Source organism: Aplidium turbinatum, chromosome 7 (genome assembly GCF_918807975.1).
Source record: "Aplidium turbinatum chromosome 7, kaAplTurb1.1, whole genome shotgun sequence".
Lineage (NCBI taxonomy): Eukaryota > Metazoa > Chordata > Ascidiacea > Aplousobranchia > Polyclinidae > Aplidium > Aplidium turbinatum.
Window position 1 is genome coordinate 21,146,110 of NC_137478.1, and position 25,644 is coordinate 21,171,753.

The window sequence follows — 25,644 nt, forward strand, 5'->3', positions numbered from 1 at the left end:
CCCACAACCATGAAGCTTTGGTTCTACATTTCTTTTGTAAATTGGTAGCCTACAACTAAAAAAAATAACTTTAGTGACCAAAAATCGCCCTAGCTATAACACATCTTGGATGCGAGCTCACGTAAACCAAACCTTATTGAACTAATTATTTACATAGGCCTACAATGGCGTAGCTAGGGAATGCTAGGGAATGTGCGCCCGGGGCGGATTCAGATTTTGCCGCCCCTTCAAGAAAAAGCAAGTGAAAATTAAATGCGTTTTTTTATCAGAATCGGTTTTGAATCGATATCGAATCGATATCAGAATTATAATCAAAATCAAAAATCGTAGTCTGAAAGTGCCGCCCCCAAACCTGCCGCCCGGCCCGGTCCGCCCCCCCCCCCCCCCCCCTAGCTACGCCACTGTTTAGGCTACATAAGCAATGCTGTCTGCATCGTTAATGAACGCCCTTTGATCTCAATCAGTAATGACCCCAAAGATTTCAATCAACGCTTGTAACTCTTTTAACTCCATTTTTTCTCCACTTTCCGTATTAGGTCAACCAACTGAGAGAGATCACCTTAGAAGGAACTATCGCTTCAACGTATCCTTGTCCAAACAACTTTGGGATAAATGGATAGAATTCTACTTGCCATGGCTGCAGCCTGCAAGGCAGGAAAAATGGGTTAAATTACGCGGAAAATTAAAACCTGGCCAATTAGTTGTGTTGGGATCTCCAGAAGATGTTGCGCAAAGAGGCAATTATCAAATGGGTAGAGTGGAGGAAGTGATTCCTCAAATGGGGAATGGTAGGCTAAGCATATTGTAAGAAGGGCTAAAAGTGCTATCTCTAAATGTGATGAACATACAGGCGAGACTATAAACTGAAATTGGTCTTCAAGAGAATAAATTTTCATTTAAAACTGATGTTTTTGTGCTCAAAAATTAAAAAGTCATGAAAATTTAGGATCCAGGTTCGAACCGGATCGAGCTCTTTTAAAAACCACGAGATTCAAATCAGACGAAAAACAATAAGATCCTGCTCCGGTCCGAATCTTGTAGGGCAAAGTGGGGCGTGTTGTCACAATTTTTACAAATCAGCATATATCTCGTTCTGTACCAATGGTATCGAAATGCTAGATAGTGCAATTGAAAGAGGTATCATTCGGCTTCTTTTAGCTACAGTTAAAGTTTTTCTGGATTATTTCGTTTTTACATAAACACATGTTTAATGCAAGTGAATGGACTGTGACAACACGCCCCACCCCGGGGCGTGTTGTCACAGAGCATGGGGCGTGTTGTCACAAAATTTCTGCACATGCTTTATGACTAAAATATGACAGAAACCAACAAAAAATTGTTTTAATAGAGGCTGAACGAATACAAAATATGCGAAATGCAAAAAAATTTAATTTACAACATATTGGTAAAAATTTTATGCCCATTATCAAAAACAATAAAAATTTCAACTTGAGAATTATGTGTCACTATCGAATAATGTGTGTATCATTATCTAATATTAATTTTTATTTCCTAAAAAAGCGTTGTATTTTAACAAATACGCATATTACCTCGTTGTATAAGCATAAATAATTTTTTATGTTTCTTAATATTAAAAATGCACACCTCGGGGCGTGTAGTCACAGCTGTGACAACACGCCCCGTGGTATGAAATCAGGTGGTTTCAACAACCATGTGTACATCTCTACTTACATGTCTTATCTGTTTGGTATGATGAAAAGAGCAGGCTTAAAGGTAACGAATGGTATCTTTCCTGATCAGTTATGATCATACCTTAGTTTGCCAGACCATTTTTTAGTTTAGTTATAAACCTGATTTTGCCCAAAATTTAATGGCACTCCTCATAATTTCTGCTGTGGTGACAAATTTATTAATCTTCACTGCTTGTAAGAAAAGAACTGAAAACTATGCCTTCCATTGAAAACTCGTGGTTATACGCTTGGGTTATCACATGGAAATCGTGCTGTGACAACACGCCCCTGTGACAACACGCCCCACTTTGCCCTACACCTCTGCTACACGATGTGAAGTGCATCTGGTGGCTCACTTCGTTTGTTGGATTCGATCTAAAAAATTGTGTTTCCAACTTTCAGGTAAAATTAACGCTGCGAACAGGATTCGAACCTGCGCGGGAATTTCCCATTGGATTTCGAGTCCAACGCCTTAACCACTCGGCCATCGCAGCTGCTCGATGGAAACGAGTCGTATTTTTTACTCAACCATCTCAAAGTTTTAACAATGATTTTTAAAATTTTATCGAGGAGGCTACAGTAAAAAACTCATAATATTTGACGTATGCTTAGTTACTCCTCTGTTAGCTTGACCTAAATAAAAGATAGGTTAGCCTTATCATTATCAAAATTTAAAGTGCCCAAAGTATAAAAATAATTAATACTTATTCTAAGCAAACGTTTCGAAAACTACACAGGGCCGTTGAGAGAATAGTTTAGCCCTGATACCAATAAGATCCTAGGGCCCCAAGTCAAGACACCTCTAAGCAGGGATTTCTAAAAGTTTTCTAAGAAAAAAGACACTAGCCTATATCCAAAAAACACGCAGTGGTTGTTTCAAGTTCCCAGGCCCCTGGAAAGGTTCCGGGTTCTTAAAATCATGCCGGGCACTGGTTCAAAAGTAGGGGTGACCGGGTACAAAAGTAGGCTAACACTTTTTGTCTTAAACGTTATAATTTTTAAATTATTTGTCTACCTTTTTAAAAAATTCACAGCAACTGCTCATAGCTTAGTGCTACAAAGTGAGACGTTTAGCTTTTGATTCTAAATTGGTATGCCGGCTATGCTATGGCTTTAAAAATTGCTACACGTTTGTTACAACCATCCCCTGTACCAGTATGGTTGTTATTAGCCTACAACACAAAGGAATGGTCATTTGTAACACATTTATTCAAAAGCATCAACTAAGTTGCTAACTTGAAAGAAAGTAAAATGCAGAGGTGGGCATCCTCTACTTTTCAAGTAACCCGCTACTCGGGCTAAAGTAGCGCACGCTACTTCTCCCACTTCTTTTTTTCTTGTCAAACTGACACAGGAAGCACTTTGAAACGTCATATTGACCTTGAAAACAAATGATATCATTCGTTTACACTGCCATTTCAACGTCGTGAAAGAAAACTCGTTCTAGATGAAATTTATCGTTAGGCTACGCATCTTTCAAAAACACGAGTATTTCAAAATACTAGGGCCTGAGTCTTGCCCGCTTTTGGCTTTCAGCACATCTTTTTCAACGAAACAAAATTTCTTTGCCGCAGCACTGGAACGAATACGTTGTTGTATATAATAAAGAGATGTGATAAATCGGCACTAGAAAAGCTCAAAGATTCGCTTCTGTCTGACAAAAAGGCCTCCTCCATGGACTTTTCTTTCCGTACCGACGTTTCACGCCATCTACGTGTGCACTTAACCAGGGGCTCTAGAAAGCATTTAATCAGTAACCCATCAGACTCAGTTTGCCACACACAGCCCAAAGTCTTGGCAGACGGTAAATATGTACCGTTCGCATGTAAATCAAGGTCACGAATAGCAGGCGCCATAGAGATTAGAAACTCACTGATCATTCCAGCGCAACAAAATATTAGTTCTTGTTTATTGCTTTCCAATTGGGTTTTAACTGATATTTCACAAAAACAAAGATGTTTATCGAAATTACCGTTTTGAAAATATGATTCAATGAGAAAGAACTTTATTAAAGAAATCAAAAAAAAATTAGTGGGCATGCAATATAATCATATTCAATCAAAATGTTGGCAAAAATAAACACAAGCAATAATTTCATTGAAAATCTTATTATCTGAAGGAGAAAACTTGTTGCGAATTCCTTCCTAGCAGTATTTCACAGTTGCAAATATTTTCAATCACAAAGACAGGACTGGTCACCAGGGTCAAAAAAAGTATGAATTTGCCACTTTTTATTGTGTTGTTGCCTGTAAATTATTTCATCCGCTTGGTGCCGCTAACTACAAAGCTGTTCATGCAGCGCAATGCAGACGTATTCTGACAGCTGAATCATCGCTCTTTGATTTCGAGAAATTTGAGTTTGCTAAACCATTTCCAAAGTATTGTCGACCAAACAAACGAGTTCAACTATAACAAATTTACGAGAAATGTTCAAAACAAATTTTATTTTTTGAAAGTTTTTTATTTTTATTGAAATGTCTTACAATTTTAAAACAAGTTTGTTTGTTTGTTTGTTTCAAGCAGTAGCCTAATTTTGTTTCAAGCAGTACTCAAATTTACTGTACGTTTGTGAACAATATTGTAAGTTAGAAACTGGGCAGGTCAAAATTACTGAAAAAAGAGCTCATCAAAAACGCGATTTACCCTACAACCTGCATTCGGCGGCTACACAATCTATAGATATGGACAGCTTTGTCTGATGCAAATAAATATTATTATAGCAAAATGCTTAATAGTTTTACAATTACAAATGAGGAGTGTTCGAAACGAACTTCGCTAGTAAAACAAAAATTTTTTTTTATGTGAAATCTGCTTTGAAATAAAATCAAGATAAATAAGTTTACGTCAAAACGAAACAAATTTGGAACAACACACCTAATCCTAAGCTTAAAGTTCATCAACAGCAGTTTTATTACAAAGGTATAACAGTATTGTAGCCTATGATTTTAACATGGCCTAAGCTTGCTCGAATCTGCCATCAAATGTGACTTGATACGTCATCACATTTTTTAATTATTCTTTTTTTTTTATTAAGGTTAATTTTAATGCAACGTTATATGATTTCTTGCAAATATAAGTAATTTGAAATATTTTTTTTGCAAATTAAAGTTGATTTCAGCGTTCCTAGCAATTGAATTTAAACCACAAATCTATTTGAAAATATTCTCTTATTTTGCATGTGTGTGGTACTGGTACGGTCATATTTCCAGTAGTTTTGGTTTTGACGATGCTGACTGCACGTTTTGCTCACCATCGGAATCAGCAAACACAGTGACGCAAAACAATAGACTTTGACAAACTACTTGAATTATGACAGTCAAAAATAGTGCTGTGGCAATGTAAGGATTGTGAATTTATGCAAATACGGTATCGAATGACTAACTTTGAAATTACAGAATCAAGACCAAAACAAATATTGATTGCCAAAGTCTATTGCTCACCATCCCTATGGAAAACCATGTTCTGCTGAAACACATCAGCTCAAATCTCACAAACTGTTGTCAGTAATCTGCTTTGCCCCAAACAGAGCCCGTGATTTTCATGACAGAACAACATAATAGCTGTTCGACACGTACCTTGACATTTAATCCAAACAATAAAGATGAAAAGAAGCAGACCCTCGACCCTCAGACTAGGGAAAAAAGTTTTTACAAAGAAAATAATATACATTTATCATAACGATTTCCCCACGGGACATGCACGACTTGAAGAATGATGTTGCAAACAATTTTTTATTTGCAAAATGACGATCAGCGATCCCAAATTCCGAAACACAAGATCTCTTGTAAATTTAAATAAATCGAAAAAAAACGACTCTAAACGTTAACCAATAGGCAAAATATATATCAGGTTTACTAATGGCAAAAAGAAGAAGGTCATCATGAGTTGACACATCGCCTTATTAAACTCTTCAAGCATACTGCATAAGATACAATCGGACCGAAACAGATTTAATTTAGTCGAGCTTTATGAGTTGCGAGAAATACTACAAGTTAAACGTTTCTATCTGTGACATGAAAATTTTGATTTGAACCATCAACATTTTGATAAACATCGCTTCAAACAATTGGCATTCAATTTGAACAGAGTATGGTCAGAATACCTGAGAACGATATTCTTCTAATTCTAAAACGAAATTTCGAAAAAATGAAAAATGAACCTTCAATAAGACGGAATGCCACAAAGCATACCAACAGCGCTACAATTAACTATTGAGTTCTTTTCATGTTTTTGCAAAGGATTGGTAGATTTTGTAATTATTTTAGCTGATTCGTTGTTTTCCTAACACACTGAAGAACCTTCCCAGAACGAATCGATCTATCAGCTTTTCACAGAAACAGATCTTGCATGATCCTGTAATCTCTTTTGCTTGCTGCTTTTCTTTATTTCTGTTGTGTGCATATTGCGAAGCAGGTTCGTATACAAAGTAATTACGTTTTATAACGTGTTTTTATTGTACGTTCGTATTGCACTACAATAAGCTGGTAATTAATCACAGATGGCTTGGAAGGCTGTTGTTTTAGCTTCAGTTCAGTTGTTTTAACTTACTTCGACTTCATGGGTCTTCAAACATGATTTACTGTTGTAGTCGCCATTTAAATTACGTTCATATTATGTAACTTGTGACCAGCGTCACTGCATAATCACCTTCAACGTTTTCTGGTACAGACGTTGGAATTGATTACCACCGCCCTGGGCGTCGTAATCAATTAGCGTTCTGTATCACGTTCCTCAGTTGCATGCCTTGCATTTCTTTCTTGCTATAATATTGCGTTACTTTTTTTTTTATTTTTCGTCATTAACGCGTCCGGGACGAAAAAGATACTAACTACAAAAATCGATATAAACCTACCAGCACGTTAACGAACGGGAAAAAGTGGAAAAACCTTGAAAGGTTTAAAACGTGCCTGAATGAAAAATTATGTAGTAGGCCATATATTAGTAGTTGAGTACAATCAGTTGAGTAAGTACAAGAGGTCAATGGATTTTCACTTACTTGTTTGGCTATTATTATTATCACTACATTTTGTACAGTATGTCCACAGTTTATTTGTCACTGCGACCTTACTTACTTCATTTTTATTATATATGTCCAGGGCCTCCAAGAGCCCTGACCGGGCCGCGAAATTTTTTTTCCCACGAGCTTTCTGTCTTATTGATTCTAGTCACTCTAAAAGTAAGATTTTCCGAAAGTGTTTTGAGAGATTGGTTGATTCAGATTGCAAAATAACTATTTGCCAATGAAATTGTGCAATGATAATAAAATATAAGCTTTCCCTAACCCTACTTTTTTTGAAAAGCTCTTGTGCACCGCAAAAATTAATTTAAAGAAAAAAAAAGTTTGACTTCGACGGTCGAAGTCGAACCCTCGTTCTCACGAACACTAGGCAGAGGATGAAACCACTGAACAAACCGTGCCAACGAGAAAATGTTGCATTCACACGGTTTTAATACAAACTTTTACCAAAATATGCAAATGAGACAGAAATCTCGTGGGAAAAAAAATTTTGCGACCGGGCCACGGTGCAAATGTTGCTGCCGGGCCCTCAAGCGCAACATGTCGCGTGATATCTCACCAATCACAAGCAAAATTTGCGGTGCGCGTTCTTAAAAAGGATACATTAGGTTAAAGTATTAACACTCCATTATTTCACAAACAATGCACTATTGTAAATATAACTTTAAATTCACAGATACACACTAGTTATTCACAAAGATAAAATGCTGCAAAATGCTAAAACACTACATAGTGTAAATATAGCCTCAATAGCGTTGTCAGATATGGAATTCTGCCCTGATTTGAGGAAAAGTTTATAGCTGTTGAAAACAAAACTTGTATTTTGGATATTTTTTTTAGTCCTGGGCAAAGATCAAAACCCTAACCTTTTCTAACTCTAACCCTTCCTAACTCTGGCAACACCTGATTGTAACCATGGCAACAAGTGGGTAAAATCAGTCATTTTGAAGATAAAAATTGCAATACTATCCGACATGGCTGACATAGCATTGCATATGTGTGCATACAGCTTTACATTAACATACAATACCATTTCTGACCTTGAAATCTGCAGAGACTAGGGCAGCAAACTTAGGATGAATGTATTGCTATTGTTCATGACATTAAGAAATACCAACTTCAATATAAGAAATACCAACTTCATATAAGAAATACCAACTTCATATAAGAAATACCAACTTCCTATAAGAAATACCAGCTTCAAAATATTAAAAAAAATTTATGCAAAATCGACTTTAACACACAAATTTAAACATTTTATTGGCCCCCTGAACGCAAAAAAATGAAAATATTGTTGTTCTTAAAAAGGGCATACCCATGAGGGGGCCCATTCAAAATACAAAACTAATATTCATATAAAAAACTAAATCGACATAAGCAAAATCGACCTGAGCACGCAAATTTAAATATTTTGTCGGGCCCCCCTAAAGTCAATAAAATTGAAAATTCCGTAATTTTAAAAAAAGGCATAGCCTAGGCTACCCATAAGGGGGCCCCATTCGACATACGGAACTAATATAAAAACAATATTTTATGCAAAATCGTTGAAATCAATCTTTTTATCGCGTGAATTTATACATTCTGTCGGGCCCCCTTGAACTCACCGGGCCCCGGTGCAATGCACCGGTTGTCCCCCCCCTCTTGTGGGCCCTGTATATGTCTAAAAATACAACATTTACATTATCGTTTCAAACTGATAACTTGACACAACAAAATAGCTTGGACTTGTCTGCGTTTTTCTTACATAATAATACGGTAGGGGAAAGAAAACAGATTTTGCTTGGTCTAACTGTTCTTGAAATGTTGTAGCTTTGTTTCTAACAGCCCCAGTTAGTTTACAAACAACAAAATTGTGGAGCTACAACATGCGAGAAATTTATAATCTTTTTTGTTGTTATTTCTAGGTCACTGTCCAGCTGTGACTTTTAATCAATCGGTGAACTTAATTGGATTTCGAATTAACCAAATTTCCTTCAATGCCCAATGCAGTCTTGATTACCTGCTAAGCTTTTGTGGCAGTAGCCATTATCACCAGATTTTTTTCTCTATTTGGCTGATCAGTTTTTCTGTTTATGTCCCAAAACCCAACTGGCTATCGCTTTTTCATTCATTCTGTATTTTTTTAGAGTAGCAGTAGAGTAGTCGAGTAGTAGACAGTCTACTGTCGACAGAGCAGTGGTTCCCAAGCTGTGGCGAAGGTTTTTCAGATGGTACGCGAGAAACTCACGTATGTTGACACGTAGACCTCATAGAATAGTTGACACGACCTCATAGAATAGTTGACACGTAGACCTCATAGTTGACACATAGAATTATACAATTTGCGCAAACTTTCAGATTACTCAGTGTGTATTATTGGGTCTTAATTAATTTAATTTGTTTATTTGTAGGAGATTCAAGCGTTGACGCAACATTATAGGTCAGTAGTTTTTAAAAAATTTTCGTTGCCACGTTTTCGAAAATTTTTGTTGGACTTGCGACGCACTCAGCCGTAGGAATTTCAGTCATTTTTGTTTATTTGTTTCTAGCCTTTATTTGTCTCGTGACGAAATGAATGTAGAATTGCGCTATGTGATTGTTAAACTATAAGCAATTGCTACAGTTTCGCAATGATGAGTCCTCATGCACATGTCAGGGTATAACAATATCTGTGAACACTTTGCATTATGCAATTGAGTTTAGATACGAAGCGGAATCATTGTGTGACGCCCTTGAAAAATTGAAACTACGCACCAAGGGCGTGGCGACGCACAGTTTGAGAACGTCTAGCCAAGGTAGTTTAACAAAAGCTGAAACTTCGGTTTTCAATGTTGCTACCGATAGTAGTAGTACACCCTATTTATTGATCTTCTATTGCTCCGACAGCTCAACAGCTTTTTGTAATTATACTTCGTCTAATATTAAAATCTTTTTGTCTTGAAGAGCTGTGCTAAAATTCATTAGGCTTTCTTGCCTTTTATTGTAGGCCTATATTATTGAAATTTTCTGATTGTAGCATAGGTGGTACGCAAACACTGTATGAAACTTCTAAATGGTAGCCGAATTGAAAAAGTTTGGGAATCACTCGGGTAGAGCAATTTCTTTATCAAACGACAAACAAAAGCCCATGCGAATCATACAGCTGAAGCTATCTAATGCAGTGTAGCGGACGCTGCTTCCAGCATATCCACCCATACACAGCCATCAGTGGGATGGCAACATTCCTGGGCAAAGTCGGCAAGGAATGATAGGACACGAGGTCGATTACGCTGCTATATTGTTTACTAACCCAACTCAGAAGATCAATACTTGCTCACAACGTAATTGTTTATAGTTTTTAATCTTCGATCCAGCAACACAGAAAGTAAAGGAAAACACCGGAATATTAAAGCTCCACCACCAACAACTGGATACGAAATATTGTCGCTGCTACATTAACAATAAACTGATCCAAACGTCATCCTGGCAGTGCCAAAAATAGAAAACAGTAGCAACAACGAAACTGATATATTGCTTTAGAATTACCAAGACTGATTTCTTGATACTGGTTTTAAGTTCTGACTTTTGATATTGCATTCAACTGATTTCCATATTGAAAGAACCGACTTTTCATATTGAACAAAAACTCAACAAACTATTGATTTTCACATAGCAAAAACTTAACACACTCTGATTTTTACATGTTGTAGAACTCTACAAAAGACTAAATTTCACATAGCAAACGACTGATTGATTTTCACATAGCAAAACGACTGATTGATTGATTTAAAATCATGAGCTTAACTTCTTTAAGAAGGTACTGGTGTGAGATTGCGAGTTTTACATATGATCACACAACGCAACACGACTGCAATTCTACATAACGATGAACCAAGGTAGGAATTCGGCATAGTGACGTTGATTACAGAAGTTGAATTCCCGATTGCTGAATTGAATTCCCGAGACGTGCAGTTATGCGCTCAAGGCGGAGTCTTCTGGAAGATTCTAGTGACGTGTACGTGTGACGTCAGAGACGACAGAGCTCTCTGGCGTTACAGCAGCATTAAAGCATAAAATATTAAAAAATAACATTGAGGCATTGAATTTTTTTGCTTAGTGGTATTTTTGGAAAGTTTTTTACAAGGTGAAGTTGGTGAATAGTGTTTTTACAACTTTACCTTATAGGCTATAGCTTTCCTATTTTCTAACTTTAAACCCTGAAAGTTAGTGTTTAGGGCAAGAAAATAGCAAAGGAAAGGTGTACCAGTGAAGGCATAAAACAGCTTTGAGATGTCTTTTGTTTTTAATACATGAGCAATTGTCAAATTGTTTTGCAGGCCGCACAAAATTATTTGACGGGCCGCAGGTTCGTCACCTCTGCTCTAGAGCAACAGTGTTATGCCGAGAAGAATATGTTTTGGATGAGACAAAGGTCTTGAACGTTTAACGAGATTAAAACCATTTGACCAAGTAAACTTAACAATGTTGTTCATTTTCCAGGCTGTTATCAAACTACAATTGCCTTGTGTACTTGTGCAACTAAACTAACTGCTGTTTTAAATTGGTCATGCCGTTACCAGTAGTCCAAATTCCTTGCCCTGTTGAAAATTGTGAAATTAAAAAATCTAGAAAGTTGTTATTAATGCACTTGAAGTTGGATCATTCAATCAATGTTTCCGTTTATAAATGTAAAATAGGAAAGTGTTCCAGTTGGAGTTCAAGCATTGCTGGCTTTGACAAACATGTGGGTAGATGGCACCCAGAATTGGCAGATAAAGAAAATAACAGTTTAAAAAAGACTTGCGGTGCCTCTTTTTGCGATGATTTGGATATGGAGAATCTTGAAGATAACGCGGGGTCCGGCATTTTGCAAAATGATTTCAACAAGTCGTTTGAGTTTCATCCCACTCTTTCTCATTCATCATCCTTCACCAATTCTTTTGGAAATGACCAAACGGTCATTGAAGGCAATCAGTCGTTGTGCGGTGGTGATGGGAATGCTACAAGCAGTCAAATTCCAAATAATGATAAAAAAAGTGTTTCCAATCCTAATTGGTTGCTATCGTACAAACTTCCAGACTTTCCGCTATTCATAACGGAAAGTCTACAAAAGAGTGAAGATGAAAACACACCAGTATCTCTTCCCTTGCGCAAAAAGATTGGAAGAATATTATTTGATTCCATTTCTGCTATGACGCTGTAAGTGTACAGGACTATATTTCATAAAGGGTCTACATTGTTTTGACAAGTGTAGGCCTACTGTTACTACCACCAAGTGATTTAAAAGGGCATTGCTTTAATGAAAAGGTTTTTATAAGACAGTGGTATTTATAACATTTTAAAACCACTTCTTTAACAGCTTTACTTCTATTGTTAGCTTCAGAATAAGCAAACTTTAAACGTGTAATAATAAGGACTTTGCACTTATTGTCATATTTTTGTCAATTTATCACGTTCAGTTCTGAAGTCAAAAAGTTTTGCACAAACTTGAAACTTTTAATAAGAATTTGACAAGAGCAAATCAACAATAAAAACGGATAGATGCCTTTTCACAAATACCATATCTTTTGGCCTCACAATTGAATAGTGGAAGTCACCGCCAAAGGTCCTCTAACGCTCTTTGCATGTTTAAATGAAAATAACAACCTTTGCTGATTTGAATTATGCAGATATTGTTTAGTTAGGTTAAAAGTTATTCTGTTGATTTTTCAGATATCCATCATCTCTTGAATACCACAGTGCATGCATGGAACTGGTGAAAAAGTTTCCATGTTTGGGTGACAAAAACTCAACAAATCTTGTGGTGCGTAAAAAGTATAGTCTTGCTTTGTAGTGTGATGTAAACGACACTGAATGACGGTTTCTGCTTTACTTCAGGGTACATGGGTAAAATCACTGAGGCAAAGGTTCCGTGATTCCAGGCGATCCATGGTGAGCAACTCTGATGTTGCTTCAATGAAGATAAAATACGGCTTTGAGGCACAAAAAAAGCCCACCAGATTAACCGATAGTTCGCAAGTGGTTCCTTTGAAGCGTTGAAACACAGGAAGTGACCACGGTAAATATTCCTTCGTCTTTTTGGGGATTGAAATAATCTAGTAATTCAGCAATTATCGAAATTCAGATATTTATCGAGTGAATTTCATTACCTGTTCGTTAGCTGTGGTGTCGTTGAGTCTTCCACATTGTTCTTTTATTTCATTGGAAAAAGAAGATATCCTTACCTAACGGTTTGCTTTCTAATATGCTTTGTATTTTGCATTTGGGTTGCAAACGCAAAAAGTTATGTGTCAAAATTAGGTCAAAATTTGTAAATTATAAAGTCAAAATTTTAAGTTTTTAGGTCAAAAATTGGTTGCGCTAAAAAATGTTACATCTTGTTTTACAGGATGACAGTTTCAGCTTGACAAAAGAGGCAACTCTTTATCCTGATCTCCAGTCAAACACATCAGCGGGATTTGCACTGTACGTGCACAAGCAACTGCTGTGCTACATCGAGGAGCTTGAAACTGCAGTGCTTCTGCTTTTGTCCACGCATTGGATATTTGACATTAACTTTCCTAAAAAAGTCGCCAAAACGTTACAACTTTTAGGTTACTTGTGTGACATTTCCGTTAATTTTAGCACACCTATGCAAGCTTTAATAAATCAGTTTTCAATAACAATTTGGTAGTGCTGGTGAAAGGCAGTGATTTTTATGAAATTTATTAACTGGACTCAGGCCATGGTCAGACATAAGTTGTCTGATAGGTTGTGCCTTATTTATAGCACACAGAGCGCAGTCGTGTTAGTACTTTCGCACAGCAGCATTGCCATGGACTATCCAGAATCTTTGTCTGGAGGAAGGCAGTGTATGTTAAGAACCGCTGTGCGAATTTTGGTTATGGTGAAATAGCACGACAAGTCTTGTTCACAGATGTCTGGAGGATAGGACCAAGTGATGTTTTGTCTCCCACGAAATGGCAGGGGATTTGCTTAAGCGGCCCTCGATGCATAGTCCCTCTAAAGTCTAAATTGTCCACGCAGAGTCTGTATTTCTTTAAAAGGGTGTTTTCTTTTGGATTTGCTTATTTATTAGCAACGGCATTCGCAATGCATTGCTTTAATACATGTCCAAAGGACTCTGGAGATTCCTCCTTGGTCTGTTGTATTACATCACCGTATACCGATTTCTGAACATACCGTAAAATGTTATTAAGTGCGTTGTCAAGATAAGGGACGTTCAAGTTTGTTATAACAAATTCACTCATCAAGGCCTTAGCTCGAACGTACACAACAAAAGCAGTGAGGTAAGAGTTTTTTTTTTGTAACAGATATAGCGTTGGTGCGCTCTCTATTAGCCGATCTAAGCCTCCACCATACAACGTATTGGATAGATCTTCTTTAATGGCATGGACTGGAAACGTGAAAAAAATCGAAGCAGAAATCATTCGCCTTTTGCGGGAAACATCAAGGCACGTTGATACCGACAAAAGTGACACCAATGCCAGTCACGACTCAGGGAATGATTTTTTTGTTGTGTTGGTTGTATGGCATGAAACGTCGGTATGGAAAGAAAAGTCAATTGTAGAGGTATTTTTTTCAAACAGAAGCAAATCCTTGAGCTTTCCTAGTGCCGATTTATAACGTCTCTTTATTAAATACAACACCGCATTCCTTCTAGTGCTGCGGCAAAGAAATTTTGTTTCGTTGAAAAAGATGTGCTGAAAGCCAAAGAGGGCAAGACTCAGGGCCTAGTATTTTGAAATACTCGTGTTTTTGAAAGATGCGTAGCCTAATAATAAATTTCATCTTGAACGTGTTTTGCTATACCGACGTTGAAATGGCAGTGTAAACGAATGATATCATTTGTTTTCAAGGTCAATATGACGTTTCAAAGTGCTTCCTGTGTCAGTTTAAGACAGTGGTTTTCAACCTTTTTCTTGCGTGGCCCATTTTCGTTGCACAAAAATTCTTATGGCCCATTAATTGTTTATGCAAGAAAAAGCTGCAAAATATATTTAAAAACAAAAAAAAAAACAGCAGAAAATGTTGCAAAACAGATTATACCTTGCAAAAATGAGATGCGTGCTACTGAACGTTATTGACCAACTTGTAACAGTGGTTCTCAACAGGGCCCACAAGAGGGGATGACAACCGGTGCATTGCACCGGGGCCCGGTGAGTTCAAGGGGGCCCGACAAAATGTCTAAATTCACGTGATAAAAAGATTGATTTCAACGATTTTGCATAAAATATTGTTTTTATATTAGTTCCGTATGTCGAATGGGGCCCTCTTATGGGTAGCCTAGGCTATGCCTTTTTTTTAAATTACAGAATTTTCAATTTTATTGAGTTTAGGGGGGCCCGACAAAAAATGTTTAAATTTGCGTGCTCAGGTCGATTTTGCATAAAATATTGTTTTTTATATGAATATTAGTTTTGTATTTTGAATGGGCCCCCTCATGGGTATGCCCTTTTTTAGAACAACAATATTTTCATTTTTTTGCGTTCAGGGGGCCAATAAAATGTTTAAATTTGTGTGTTAAAGTCAATTTTGCTCAAAATTTTTTTAATATTTTGAAGTTGGTAGGCTATTTCTTATTATGAAGTTGGTATTTCTTATATTGAAGTTGGTATTTCTTAATGTCATGAACAATAATCCATGCATTCATCCTAAGTTTGCTGCCCTAGTCTCTGCAGATTTCAAGGTCAGAAATGGTATTGTATGTTAATGTAAAGCTGTAAGCAACTAAGCATACATATGCATTGCTATGTCAGCCATGTCGGAGGTGTCCGACAAATTGTTCGTAAGCAATTGTTCCTAAAGCAATTGTTCGTAAGCAATTGTTCGTAAAACAATTGTTCGTAAAATTAATTCTTCGTAAAACAATTCTTCCTAAAGCATTATTTCGTGAATGCAGTTAAAATTTGATGTATGCGAAGAAATGCTTTACGAAGAATTGTTTTACAGATTTCATTTTACGAAAAACAGTTTACGAACAATTGTTTTACGAACAATTGCTTTACGAACAATTGCTTACGAACAATTTGCCTATCCCATGTCGGATAGTATTACAATTTTTATCTTCGAAATGGCTGATTTTACCCACTTGTTGCCATGGTTACAATCAGGTGTTGCCAGAGTTAGGAAGGGTTAGAGTTAGGAAAGGTTAGGGTTTTGATCTTTGCCCAGGACTAAAAAAAATATCCAAAATACAAGTTTTTGTTTTCAACAGCTATAAACTTTTCCTCAAATCAGGGCAGAATTCCATATCTGACAACGCTATTGAGGCTATATTTACACTATGTAGTGTTTTAGCATTTTACAGCATTTTATCTTTGTGCATAGGCCTAACGCCTAACTAGTGTGTATCTGTGAATTTAAAGTTATATTTACAATAGTGCATTGTTTGTGAAATAATGGAGTGTTAATACTTTAACCTAATTTATCCTTTGTAAGAACGCGCACCGCAAATTTTGCTTGTGATTGGTGAGATATCACGCGACATGTCGCGCTGGGGGCCCGGCAGCAACATCTGCACCGGGGCCCGGCAAGGCTCTTAGAGGCCCTGGTTCTCAACATTAATGCCGTATTGCTCCTTTGAAAAACACAAATTTTTCCCCCAATAATTCACAAAAAAATACTAAAAACAAATTTGAAGAAGTTTCAGTAGGCTACCACTTTCAATTAGGCTATGACTTGATTGTAATCACAAAGTGGTCTATTACATCCTAAAGTGTTGTAAAAACTCGACGTTGATCTAAAACTATGTGCTCAGTCATAAAGAAATTAACCATTTCAATAGATTTTTTAGATAAATTTATAATAGACCTTTTGCATAACAAACCAACAGAGCGTGACGTTGGAGTCGTGAACGACTAGCCGCTGTTCACAATGCTGTGCGATAGGGTTAGTGGCGTAGTTTGCAGGCGAATAAATTGTTTAACGTTTGCTTTAGCTGTTGTTTTGTGGTCTTTACAGGCGTGTATCAGTGTTTCAGTATAATTTGCCAGAAAATAAAACTCTTTTAAGTTGTAAACTTAGGCTACAGAAGTGTAAACCTTCGACCAGTTCTTTGCTGTATTGGAAGCGATCTTGCCAGGCAAAGATAGGAAGAATTTCTTGTATTATACAGCTTCAAAAGCTAAGCATGCAAATCAAAATATTGATGCAGAACTTAATGACGAGGCTACTTTCGAAATACCTCAAAATGCTACAGGAGCACTGCATCTACATAGATTAGCGGTGGAAGATTGAATTTTTGCTGGTGTTGAAGCTTCGCCTGGGTTTGTTTTATACAGACTTAAAGCACAAGGTTTGGTATTTGTTCTGCATTCGTACTGTACTGTACATCGTATTTTTCATTCATGAATGCACCTCATGTATTTAAGGTTGATTGGTTTGAACAGATTCCCTCATCGTGACGTTATCATAGCAACCATGAAGCCAGACTTCTAAAAGGACTACCCAAGCACCATGATCATCATCGACTGCACTGAAGTAGGCCTACGTCTCGAAACACTGTCCTCACTTCACCGTCAGTTGCAAACGCACTCGAACTATAAAAGTACGAACACTGCAAAGGCATTAGTCATTAGTGGGAGTTGATCCAAATGGGGGTAATATGTTTGTATTTCAGTTGTACACTGGTAATGTGAGTGACAAAGAAATATATCAGAGGAGTGGATGTTTTCACCTTTTGAAGCAGAAAATAGCTGCTAATGAACTGCACGTCATGATGCTGTTATGGCCGATAAAGGGTTTCTTATAGAAAAAGACTTAGCCTACATGGTATTGGTCTACATTTGAATATCTCACCGTTCCTAGGCAGAAGGCCTCAAATGAGTGAGGACAAAGTGTTGAATAAACGAAGTATTGCACGCCATCGCATTCATGTAGAGAGGACCATAAAAAAATTTGTCAATTTCACATCTTCGACAGGAAAATACCAGTGACTATGCTTGGTATCATCAATGAAATGTGGTTGGTTCGTTGCATATTATGTTATGCAGAATGAAAATAAAATGTTGCAAGACAAGGTGCCACTATCGTGGTCCATAATTCCCGGTCAAAATGCACACGCTTCACAATGGCGTCCTAAATTGCCTTTCCTAGTCTGTTAGCCAACACTATGATTAAAACGAACAAGAATTGAAGTGTGCCGATAATGTACAACAATTCATAAACACAAAAAATTTACTTTCACCTGCCACCGACCTCACGCTTGCTTGCAATAACAAGAAACGCTTTCATAAACCGTAGTAAACAAGCGATTCTCAACCCTCAGACTCCGCGTAACTCAAACGTCACGCTCTGGTGATTTTGAATGTGCAAAAGGTCTATTGATTTACATTTCTTCCCAATTCCTTTCAACACGATTATTTCTCCCTTTAAAGGGGCAGACAACCCCATTTTCAAATGCAAATTGAGAGTTGAAATACATAAAGGGGATATTCAAAAACACGTTGCACTTGTTTTTATGAAAAAGTACCCATTTGTTCTCGCGCAATCTTAAAACAAAGTTTTGGTTTTGCAATTCGAACACACGCCGCCTCAACTGTTGTCAAAATAAAATATTTGCTTACGTGACGTCATAACCAGACTTTGGCAAAAACATTTTGCTGGTTTAAGGTGTTGAGTGCAGCTGCAGATAAGGTTTGAAGCGTTGCAGCAGTAGATAAGATTATCACAAGTAAAAATTTTAGCTCAGATTTAGTTTATTGTAGCTTTGATACTAGATTACATCATTTTAGAGACCATACTACACATTTACACTAGGCCTTGCACTGTTTGCAGGAAACAAGCAAATGCGATTATTTTGCTTCAGTGCTACAGAATGGTTTTGATGGGATTTAGTAACAAGAGGTTTAGACAGTCAAGGGTTGTAGGGGCTTAAATTTATTTATTTTTCATCTTTAGTCATGTTTGTGTACTATCAGACATGTTTGTAGGCCTATCAGACAGGCTAAACTAATATGCCTACCTCAATATACGGTACATGCTTTCCCAGTGCCATACCTTACTTGAATAGATTAAGCTAAACCTGTTACAGTTTTATACTCATCATGACAAGTCGATGTGTTGTGTATGACTGTTCAGTGTTCATCTGGTGGTTCTTCATACAAGAAAATTGAAATGGGACAAGTTTGTAAACACCACAAGAGTATGGCCAGGAGCAACAGAGACCAGCATAATAATGCCCACTCCATTTCAAGGAAACAGATTTTCAAAATCTTCAATTTAACATGGGACTTGCCACACAGCATTAAACCGCAATGCATGCCCTTCAATTTTTTTCAAAAAAATCCATTTCAACAACTCTGCAACCTTTGGAGTCAAGGTCCAGTGGGGAGACAACTCCACAACAAAATTCCAATCCATCCCCATACGACCGGCTGTCAGGAAACGTCAAGTTCTTGAAGTAATTTTGAGTTAACAATAATGTTACTACATGTTTGTTATAAAGTGCCGTACATAAATTGGGGAATGGGGAGTACTGTACCATCCTTGAGAAATTGTTTTTCATATAATTTAGAATATCTTCCGGCTAAGCCTATTACATTTTAGTTGCTGCCTGCTGGCATAGCGATTCCTATCCTAGCTACATGTAATTTTAAAATGACCCATCTATAACTCACCAAGTATATTAACAAAAACAAGTCCTTGACAAACTGGTGTTTATTTCATTTACTGGCTAGCACGATATGCAACGGTAATGTAACAGTACATAAATGTGAGTTTTCTTTATTAGCCTACTGTCTTGTAATCTTGAGTTGTATTGTGCTGTTTTGTAATGTGCTTTTTGTGTTCATAGTTGTCCTGGTATTCTGATGGGTCAAGCCAAACAAAAATCGTTATTTGTTATGCCGCAACACAATACAACATATCGGATTTTCGTGTTTGTTTGTCAAAAGGATGCCATGAAGCCAAGGAGTGTGGCAAAAGGTAAGAAATTTTAACTCTATAATAAACTAACATATGAAATAACGGGTGGCGATGATGTCGTCCCCTCATACATCATACATTGCTTGCTGCTTTTGAGAATCATGCTGCCAAAATGAGTTTCATTTGTAAAACTGCTTGTGTCTTGGTTGGTTTTGAATCTTTATCCTCGGACTGGCAAAGCCTTGATTGGTTATTCCTGGTAGTTTCGCATACTTGTGGAGGCTCTTGACACAGGGCTGGTTACCGAGATTAGCAAAGTTGAAGTTTTTCGATTGTTGAAGTGTTGTTGCCGGAGAATTCACTAGGTGCCACTGAATGGGAAGCAGTCCTGAAAGTGCGTTGCTCAAGCGCACACTCCGAGAGTCGAACTTGAGCCGGGCGCGTAACCACTGAGCTAACGGGGCGGGATGGGAAGGCCTATTATTGGTCAACATTTTTGTTACGGATTTGTTATAATAGATGTAATAAAAGATAAGTTTTTATTGGCTTGTGAGTGCAAACATCATTTTGGTCTGCATTTCTTTTATACTATGCATAGACAACTTGTAACTGCATTTCTTTTATACTATGCATAGACAACTTGTAACTGCTATTCATTCCAACAAGAATAGCAGCAGGTCTACCGCTAGGTTTCGGGTTAGCTATCCGAAAGCAAAGCATAAGGAATGAGGCTATTCTCTAAAAACGATCAAAGAAAACCCCACTTACCATAAGTTATCTATACACCATAATTTTATGAAATTAGCAATATTCCAAAACTGCTACTTTATAATATGTGTACTGTGTAGTTGTAGTATGTGATTACCCAGTCAGCAAAATCAATCATTTTTACATTGATTCAACGTTTTGCAGACGTTGAAACAATGTAAAAATGACGGATTTGACGCAAATTTTGTCATTTTATTATTCATTTATTTGACGCAAAATTCGTCATTTTTACATTGATTCAACGTTTGCAAAACGTTGAATCAATGTAAAAAGGACTGATTTCGTTGACTGGATAAGCATGTGCGGTAAAGTGAAATGTGTGCAGCAATCATTGTGACTACCATACATTTTTATTGATTTAAAATGCATTATCTTTTTTAAAGATCATGCCAAGAGCCTTTTGAAGATTGCATTGTGTGAAAGGGAAACATTGGCAGAACACCGAGAAGAATGGGAAAGCACACCTCTTTCCATGCATTTATGCTTAGACGTTTGCATCCAGATGTTTCTGATGCAATTGCATCTTATTTTTCACGGTTTTCTAACCAAAACCCGTCTTAAATGATGTAGCAAATGCAATACCTAAACGTGGGCAATCATGTTGTATTATATTCATGTAACCAAAAGTTGCTTTTAAATACGTTATAGGCACATTGTCTACAGACAATTTGTTCGGTGGATCTGGGGTTACCTTTGTCATTCAATCCGTGTGCCTCTGCCGTCATGCGTTGTTTCGGCTATTAGGTCGAAATTTTCAAGTGAACATAGAAAATATGTTGGATTTAAATTATCCTGATTTGAAATAAAAAGAAGTCACAATTCAAAGTCTGCTTCAAGAAAAGCTTTGCCGTGTGCATAGAGAGAGTGATTTTTGTACTTGTACCCTAAAGTATACCTATCAGAGTTCTTGAGTAAATGTTCCTAGTTCTTTATAAACTAATATGGTGCTTGCCTGAAGCTAGTTGCTTTCGGTGTTCATTTTATCAACTACTAAGCTGCTTAAAATCGACATAAATAGTTCATTGCATTTGCTGGAAACGACACCATAAGCGATCTCTTACTCTGCATTTCAAATGCATCTTGCGTGAACATACGAGCAGCTTGTACCGTTATGACGTCACGTCCGATTATGGCACGGTTCAGTGAGCACGCGTCGCTCTGAAACTAAGGGCTAACTAAAACGGCCCTACAAAGGAAACGCAATGAAATTAAGGAAAAATTTCAACGACAACCACTTATTATACATCTCTAGAGCACTTACAAAGAAAAAAAATCGAAAAGTATGGTTTGGGGTTTACTGCCCCTTTAAGTTAGAAATTTCTCCTTACGGAGCCAAGTGGCTCCCTATACGAACCACAGTGTTATAGTTGCTTAAATCAACGTTCGTATATTATGCAACAGACGGCATTGATTACATCACGACACCAAAATTATTATTTCAATAATTAGAATTGAAATTACCAGCACCATTCATTGTTGCTACAATCAAAGCAACTAAACAAAACACACATGTGCAAAATTAACTATAGGCCTATAGTAACACAAATGAAACTAAATTTTTCACTAACTCTGGCAAATTTTTAAATAGATCTGTGGCCCACTTCAAAATCTTTCCACGGCCCACTAGTGAGTCATGGCCCACCGGTTGAGAACCGCTGGTTGAAGATAAGAAAAAAGGGGGTGGGAGAAGTAGCGGGACAAGTAGCGCGTTACTTTTAAAGTAGAGGATGCCCACCTCTGCATTTTACTTTCTTTCAAGTTAGCAATTTAGCTACCAGTAATGCTTTTGAATGAATGTGCTGCAAACAACCATTCCTTTGTGTTATAATAACCATACCGCTACCGGTAGCCTATAGGGGATGGTTGTAACAAACGTGTAGCATTGTTAAAGCGATAGCATAGCCGACATACTACTAGAATCAAAAGCTAAATTTCTCACTTTGTAGCACTAAGCTATGAGCAATTGCTGTGATTTTTTTAAAAAAGGTGTACAGAAAATTTTTAAATTATAACGTTTAAGACAAAAAGTGTTACTTTCATACCTCCCACCCCTACTTTTGAACCAATGCTCTACATAATTTTAGAAATCCGGAACCTTTCCAAGGGGCCTGGGAACTTCAATAAACCACCACGTGTTCTTTGGATATAGGCAGGTTAGTGTCTTTTTTTCATAGAAAACTTCTAGAAAGTCCTGCTTAGAAGTGAAAATTATTGTTAAAACGTTGAGATGGTTGAGTAAAAATAGCCTACGACTGAATTCAATCATGCAGCTGCGATGGCCGAGTGGTTAAGGCGTTGGACTCGAAATCCAATGGGTTATTCCCGCGCAGGTTCGAATCCTGTTCGCAGCGATAGTTTTACCTGCAAGTGGGACACAATTTTTTAGATCGAATCCAACAAACTAAGTGAGCCACCAGATGCACTTCACATCGTGTAGCAGAGGTGTACAAGATTCGGACCGGAGCAGGATCTTATTGTTTTACATCTGATCTGAATCTCGTGGTTTTTAAAAAAGCTCGATCCGGTTCGAACCTGGATCCTAAGTTTTCATGACTTTTTAACATTTTGAATAAAAAAAATTATTGGTCTTGACAGTAAGAGAATCTGCAAATCCGACATCAATCACTTGGTCAAGGACTGCCCAGCCACCAGAATCGACGACATTATAGATAGATCAATGCATAGGCCATCTGTACATGCAGCGACATTTTACACTGGCTGAAATTCTAAAAAGACCGCGTATGACATGTCAGTTGTGCACGCCATACGATTTAACTTTATTACGGTAAGAGAGGAACTCAAAGCAGCCGACCGCATTTAAGTCTAGCAGGTTGCCACCAAGCGCATTAACTATTACTATAACCAACTTATTTCGTAGTAACTTTTACGTGAAAAAATTCTGTCACAGCTACTAAAACCTCGAACCAATCGTAAGCTACGTTTCCGTGACTTTGATTCCCACTCCTGCAATTACTCTTATTTCTTCTGTAATTACCAAAAAAAGTTCAAAGCAAGGACCAACTCTCTTGTGCTAGAAGGGTCACAATAACGGTAGCCACTTCTACGTCAAGGACAACATAGCTTCTGATTGGTTCGTGGTGTCAGTGGCTGTGGCAGAATTCCTTTATGTTAAAGTGGCTATCAACTTATCTCGTGCTTTAGTTTTCATAATAGCACTCTATTTGAATTAGTCTAACAAACAAGACAAACTTATTGTCGATGCGAGCTGCGATGGCCGAGTGGTTAAGGCGTTGGACTTGAAATCCAATGGGATATTCCCGCGCAGGTTCGAATCCTGTTCGCAGCGTCTCTTTTTTTCAAAATGCATATTGCTGAGACTGCTTGAGAGAAAATAGAACTCTTTTTCCACACACTACAGTGATTGTAGCCAACCAGATGGAAATTGAAACTGGAATTGATTGATCAAAGTTTATTTGAACAAAAGCAGTATATGTTTGTATTTTATTGTATTCAATTCTGTAAATATCTACTTTTTTTCTCAATCCGCATGTTCATTGGTCATGAATTGTAGGCCTATTTTTACAAATTACAACCGACGAAATAAAAGTTTTATTTTTTCTCTTTCTTTTGTAGGTTAAGTGGCTGTGCATTTTTAAGATAGTGTTTTTCAAAAAGTGTTTTATCAACGCATATTTTAAACCTTTCGGTTTGTCATCTTTTTCTTTTGTTGGTACGAAATTCGTGTAGTTAGGCTACCTTATCCTTTTCTACATGTTGTTTGGAGTGTAGCCTATTCATAGAAAAATAAACAATTTTGTACCTCTCGTCCAATTTTGATGTTGATATAATTCATGTTACGGTAGAATAAAGATTAGTATTTTGCAAGTTGTGTATTATTTATCTTTTTGGCAAATCTGACAGTAGCCTATACCCTGCGCTTTTTTTACGAATACAGCCTGACCCGAATCATTCAAAGAACGCTAACGGCCATTTTTGTTGATTTATTGCCACGGCCCACACCTGGCACCCAACAACCAACAAGAAAGGTAATGGAAAACTATAACTTTATATCTTTTTAATGGCCATCAGAGATCAATTGAATGTAGCCTTTTTTTTCAAAGTAGCCTATGTGTTTGTCAAAGCAAAATCAGATGGAATAACTATTTTAGTATAACAAAAACATAGTGATTTCCTACGCTATTGTAGCTACTTAAAGACTACGCGGTGGCCTGTGCAGTGTAAATAACTGACTTTTGAAGTAGTTTCTATAAGAAATGATTAAAATTATCATAATTGTGATCGAATCTGAAGAGTTCTTTAAGAATGGGCAAGTTTTAACAAACAGCAATTCAAATATATTCTGAAGACAAAAAGCAAAAATGTTGAAGCACCACAGTACTATGGAAACACATTGCTACGGAAACACAAACTTTTTTTGTGAAAAAAAAAAAAACTTTATAAAGACTTATTTTTCTATGAGATTTTATAAGACTAACTTGTGTTGAAAGATTTTCTTTAAGATGCCTGAAAGTGTCCCAGAAAAATTTAGTTTTACACAGAAAGTTTCCAAAAGTTTTCGAAGGGCGGGTAAGTTATTTAATATTGATGTGCTCTTATTATTGCATTTTTTGTTTTGCACAGTAGGCTAGTTGCAACTTCTACTGAGCTTGAACCAAAATAAAGCCTGCCATGTAGGCTAGCATAGGTCACTTTGTTTTTGCGTGTGAGTGCGATGAGAGAAAACGGTGCAGTATATTAATATTTTCAGATACAATTTTATGATGAAAATCAATTCCTTAATCGAGTCAGTTTGATCATAATTTTTTTATAAATTGATTACGCTTTACAAGCTCATATTTATAAAAGCTAAAAAACAAGAAAAAAACAATTATGCCACAATAAACTAACAAGAGTTAAAATAGTGAATTAGTAAATAGATTATATTGTTTACGCCGATTGGGCACTTTGCTGGAGACACTTTGCTGTTGCATTGAGCATAGCTCACTGCTTGCAGTTTGAGCAGTTTGGTAAGGTTGGCGAAACTCGAAAGTACCAATTTTAAGGCCTCATTAGGCACCACAAATTCAAAAATTTCCACGCAGAGCTTACAGTTCCGTGGTCATACCCACTATGCCTGATGAGGCTGTAAATCCGAAACAGTGTGCCACTATCTACAGTTGTTTGATAAATAAGCATGTTTAACAAGAACAAACAAAAATGTGGCCAGGTAAGATAGATCATCAGTTTTGCACAACTTCAGCGGTCAGCAATCATCGTCAATATCTTGAGTAGAAGATTGATTGCCACTCCAGAGGGCAACCTACATTCAATAAAGTCAATTTATTTGCCTTGAGTAAAGCTTTTGTCACCGTGTTTATTTTT

General features: G+C 37.0%; 1 protein-coding gene and 3 non-coding genes across 4 annotated transcripts; 3 read left to right on the forward strand and 1 right to left on the reverse strand.

Moving 5' to 3' along the window:
* Positions 1-2,103: 2,103 nt before the first annotated feature.
* Trnas-cga (transfer RNA serine (anticodon CGA)) lies at positions 2,104-2,185 on the reverse strand. The gene has a single exon. It is a non-coding gene; the product is annotated as a tRNA-Ser (tRNA).
* Positions 2,186-18,086: 15,901 nt separating this feature from the next.
* On the forward strand, positions 18,087-21,120 carry LOC145774531 (uncharacterized). Its single transcript, XM_082585794.1, has 3 exons — positions 18,087-19,069; positions 19,463-19,593; positions 20,685-21,120. The coding sequence occupies exons 1-3, from the start codon at positions 18,924-18,926 to the stop codon at positions 20,864-20,866; spliced, it is 459 nt and encodes a 152-aa protein (XP_082441920.1). The 5' UTR covers positions 18,087-18,923; the 3' UTR covers positions 20,867-21,120.
* Positions 21,121-22,570: 1,450 nt separating this feature from the next.
* On the forward strand, positions 22,571-22,652 carry Trnas-cga (transfer RNA serine (anticodon CGA)). Its single transcript has one exon. It is a non-coding gene; the product is annotated as a tRNA-Ser (tRNA).
* Positions 22,653-23,526: 874 nt separating this feature from the next.
* On the forward strand, positions 23,527-23,608 carry Trnas-uga (transfer RNA serine (anticodon UGA)). Its single transcript has one exon. It is a non-coding gene; the product is annotated as a tRNA-Ser (tRNA).
* Positions 23,609-25,644: the final 2,036 nt, after the last annotated feature.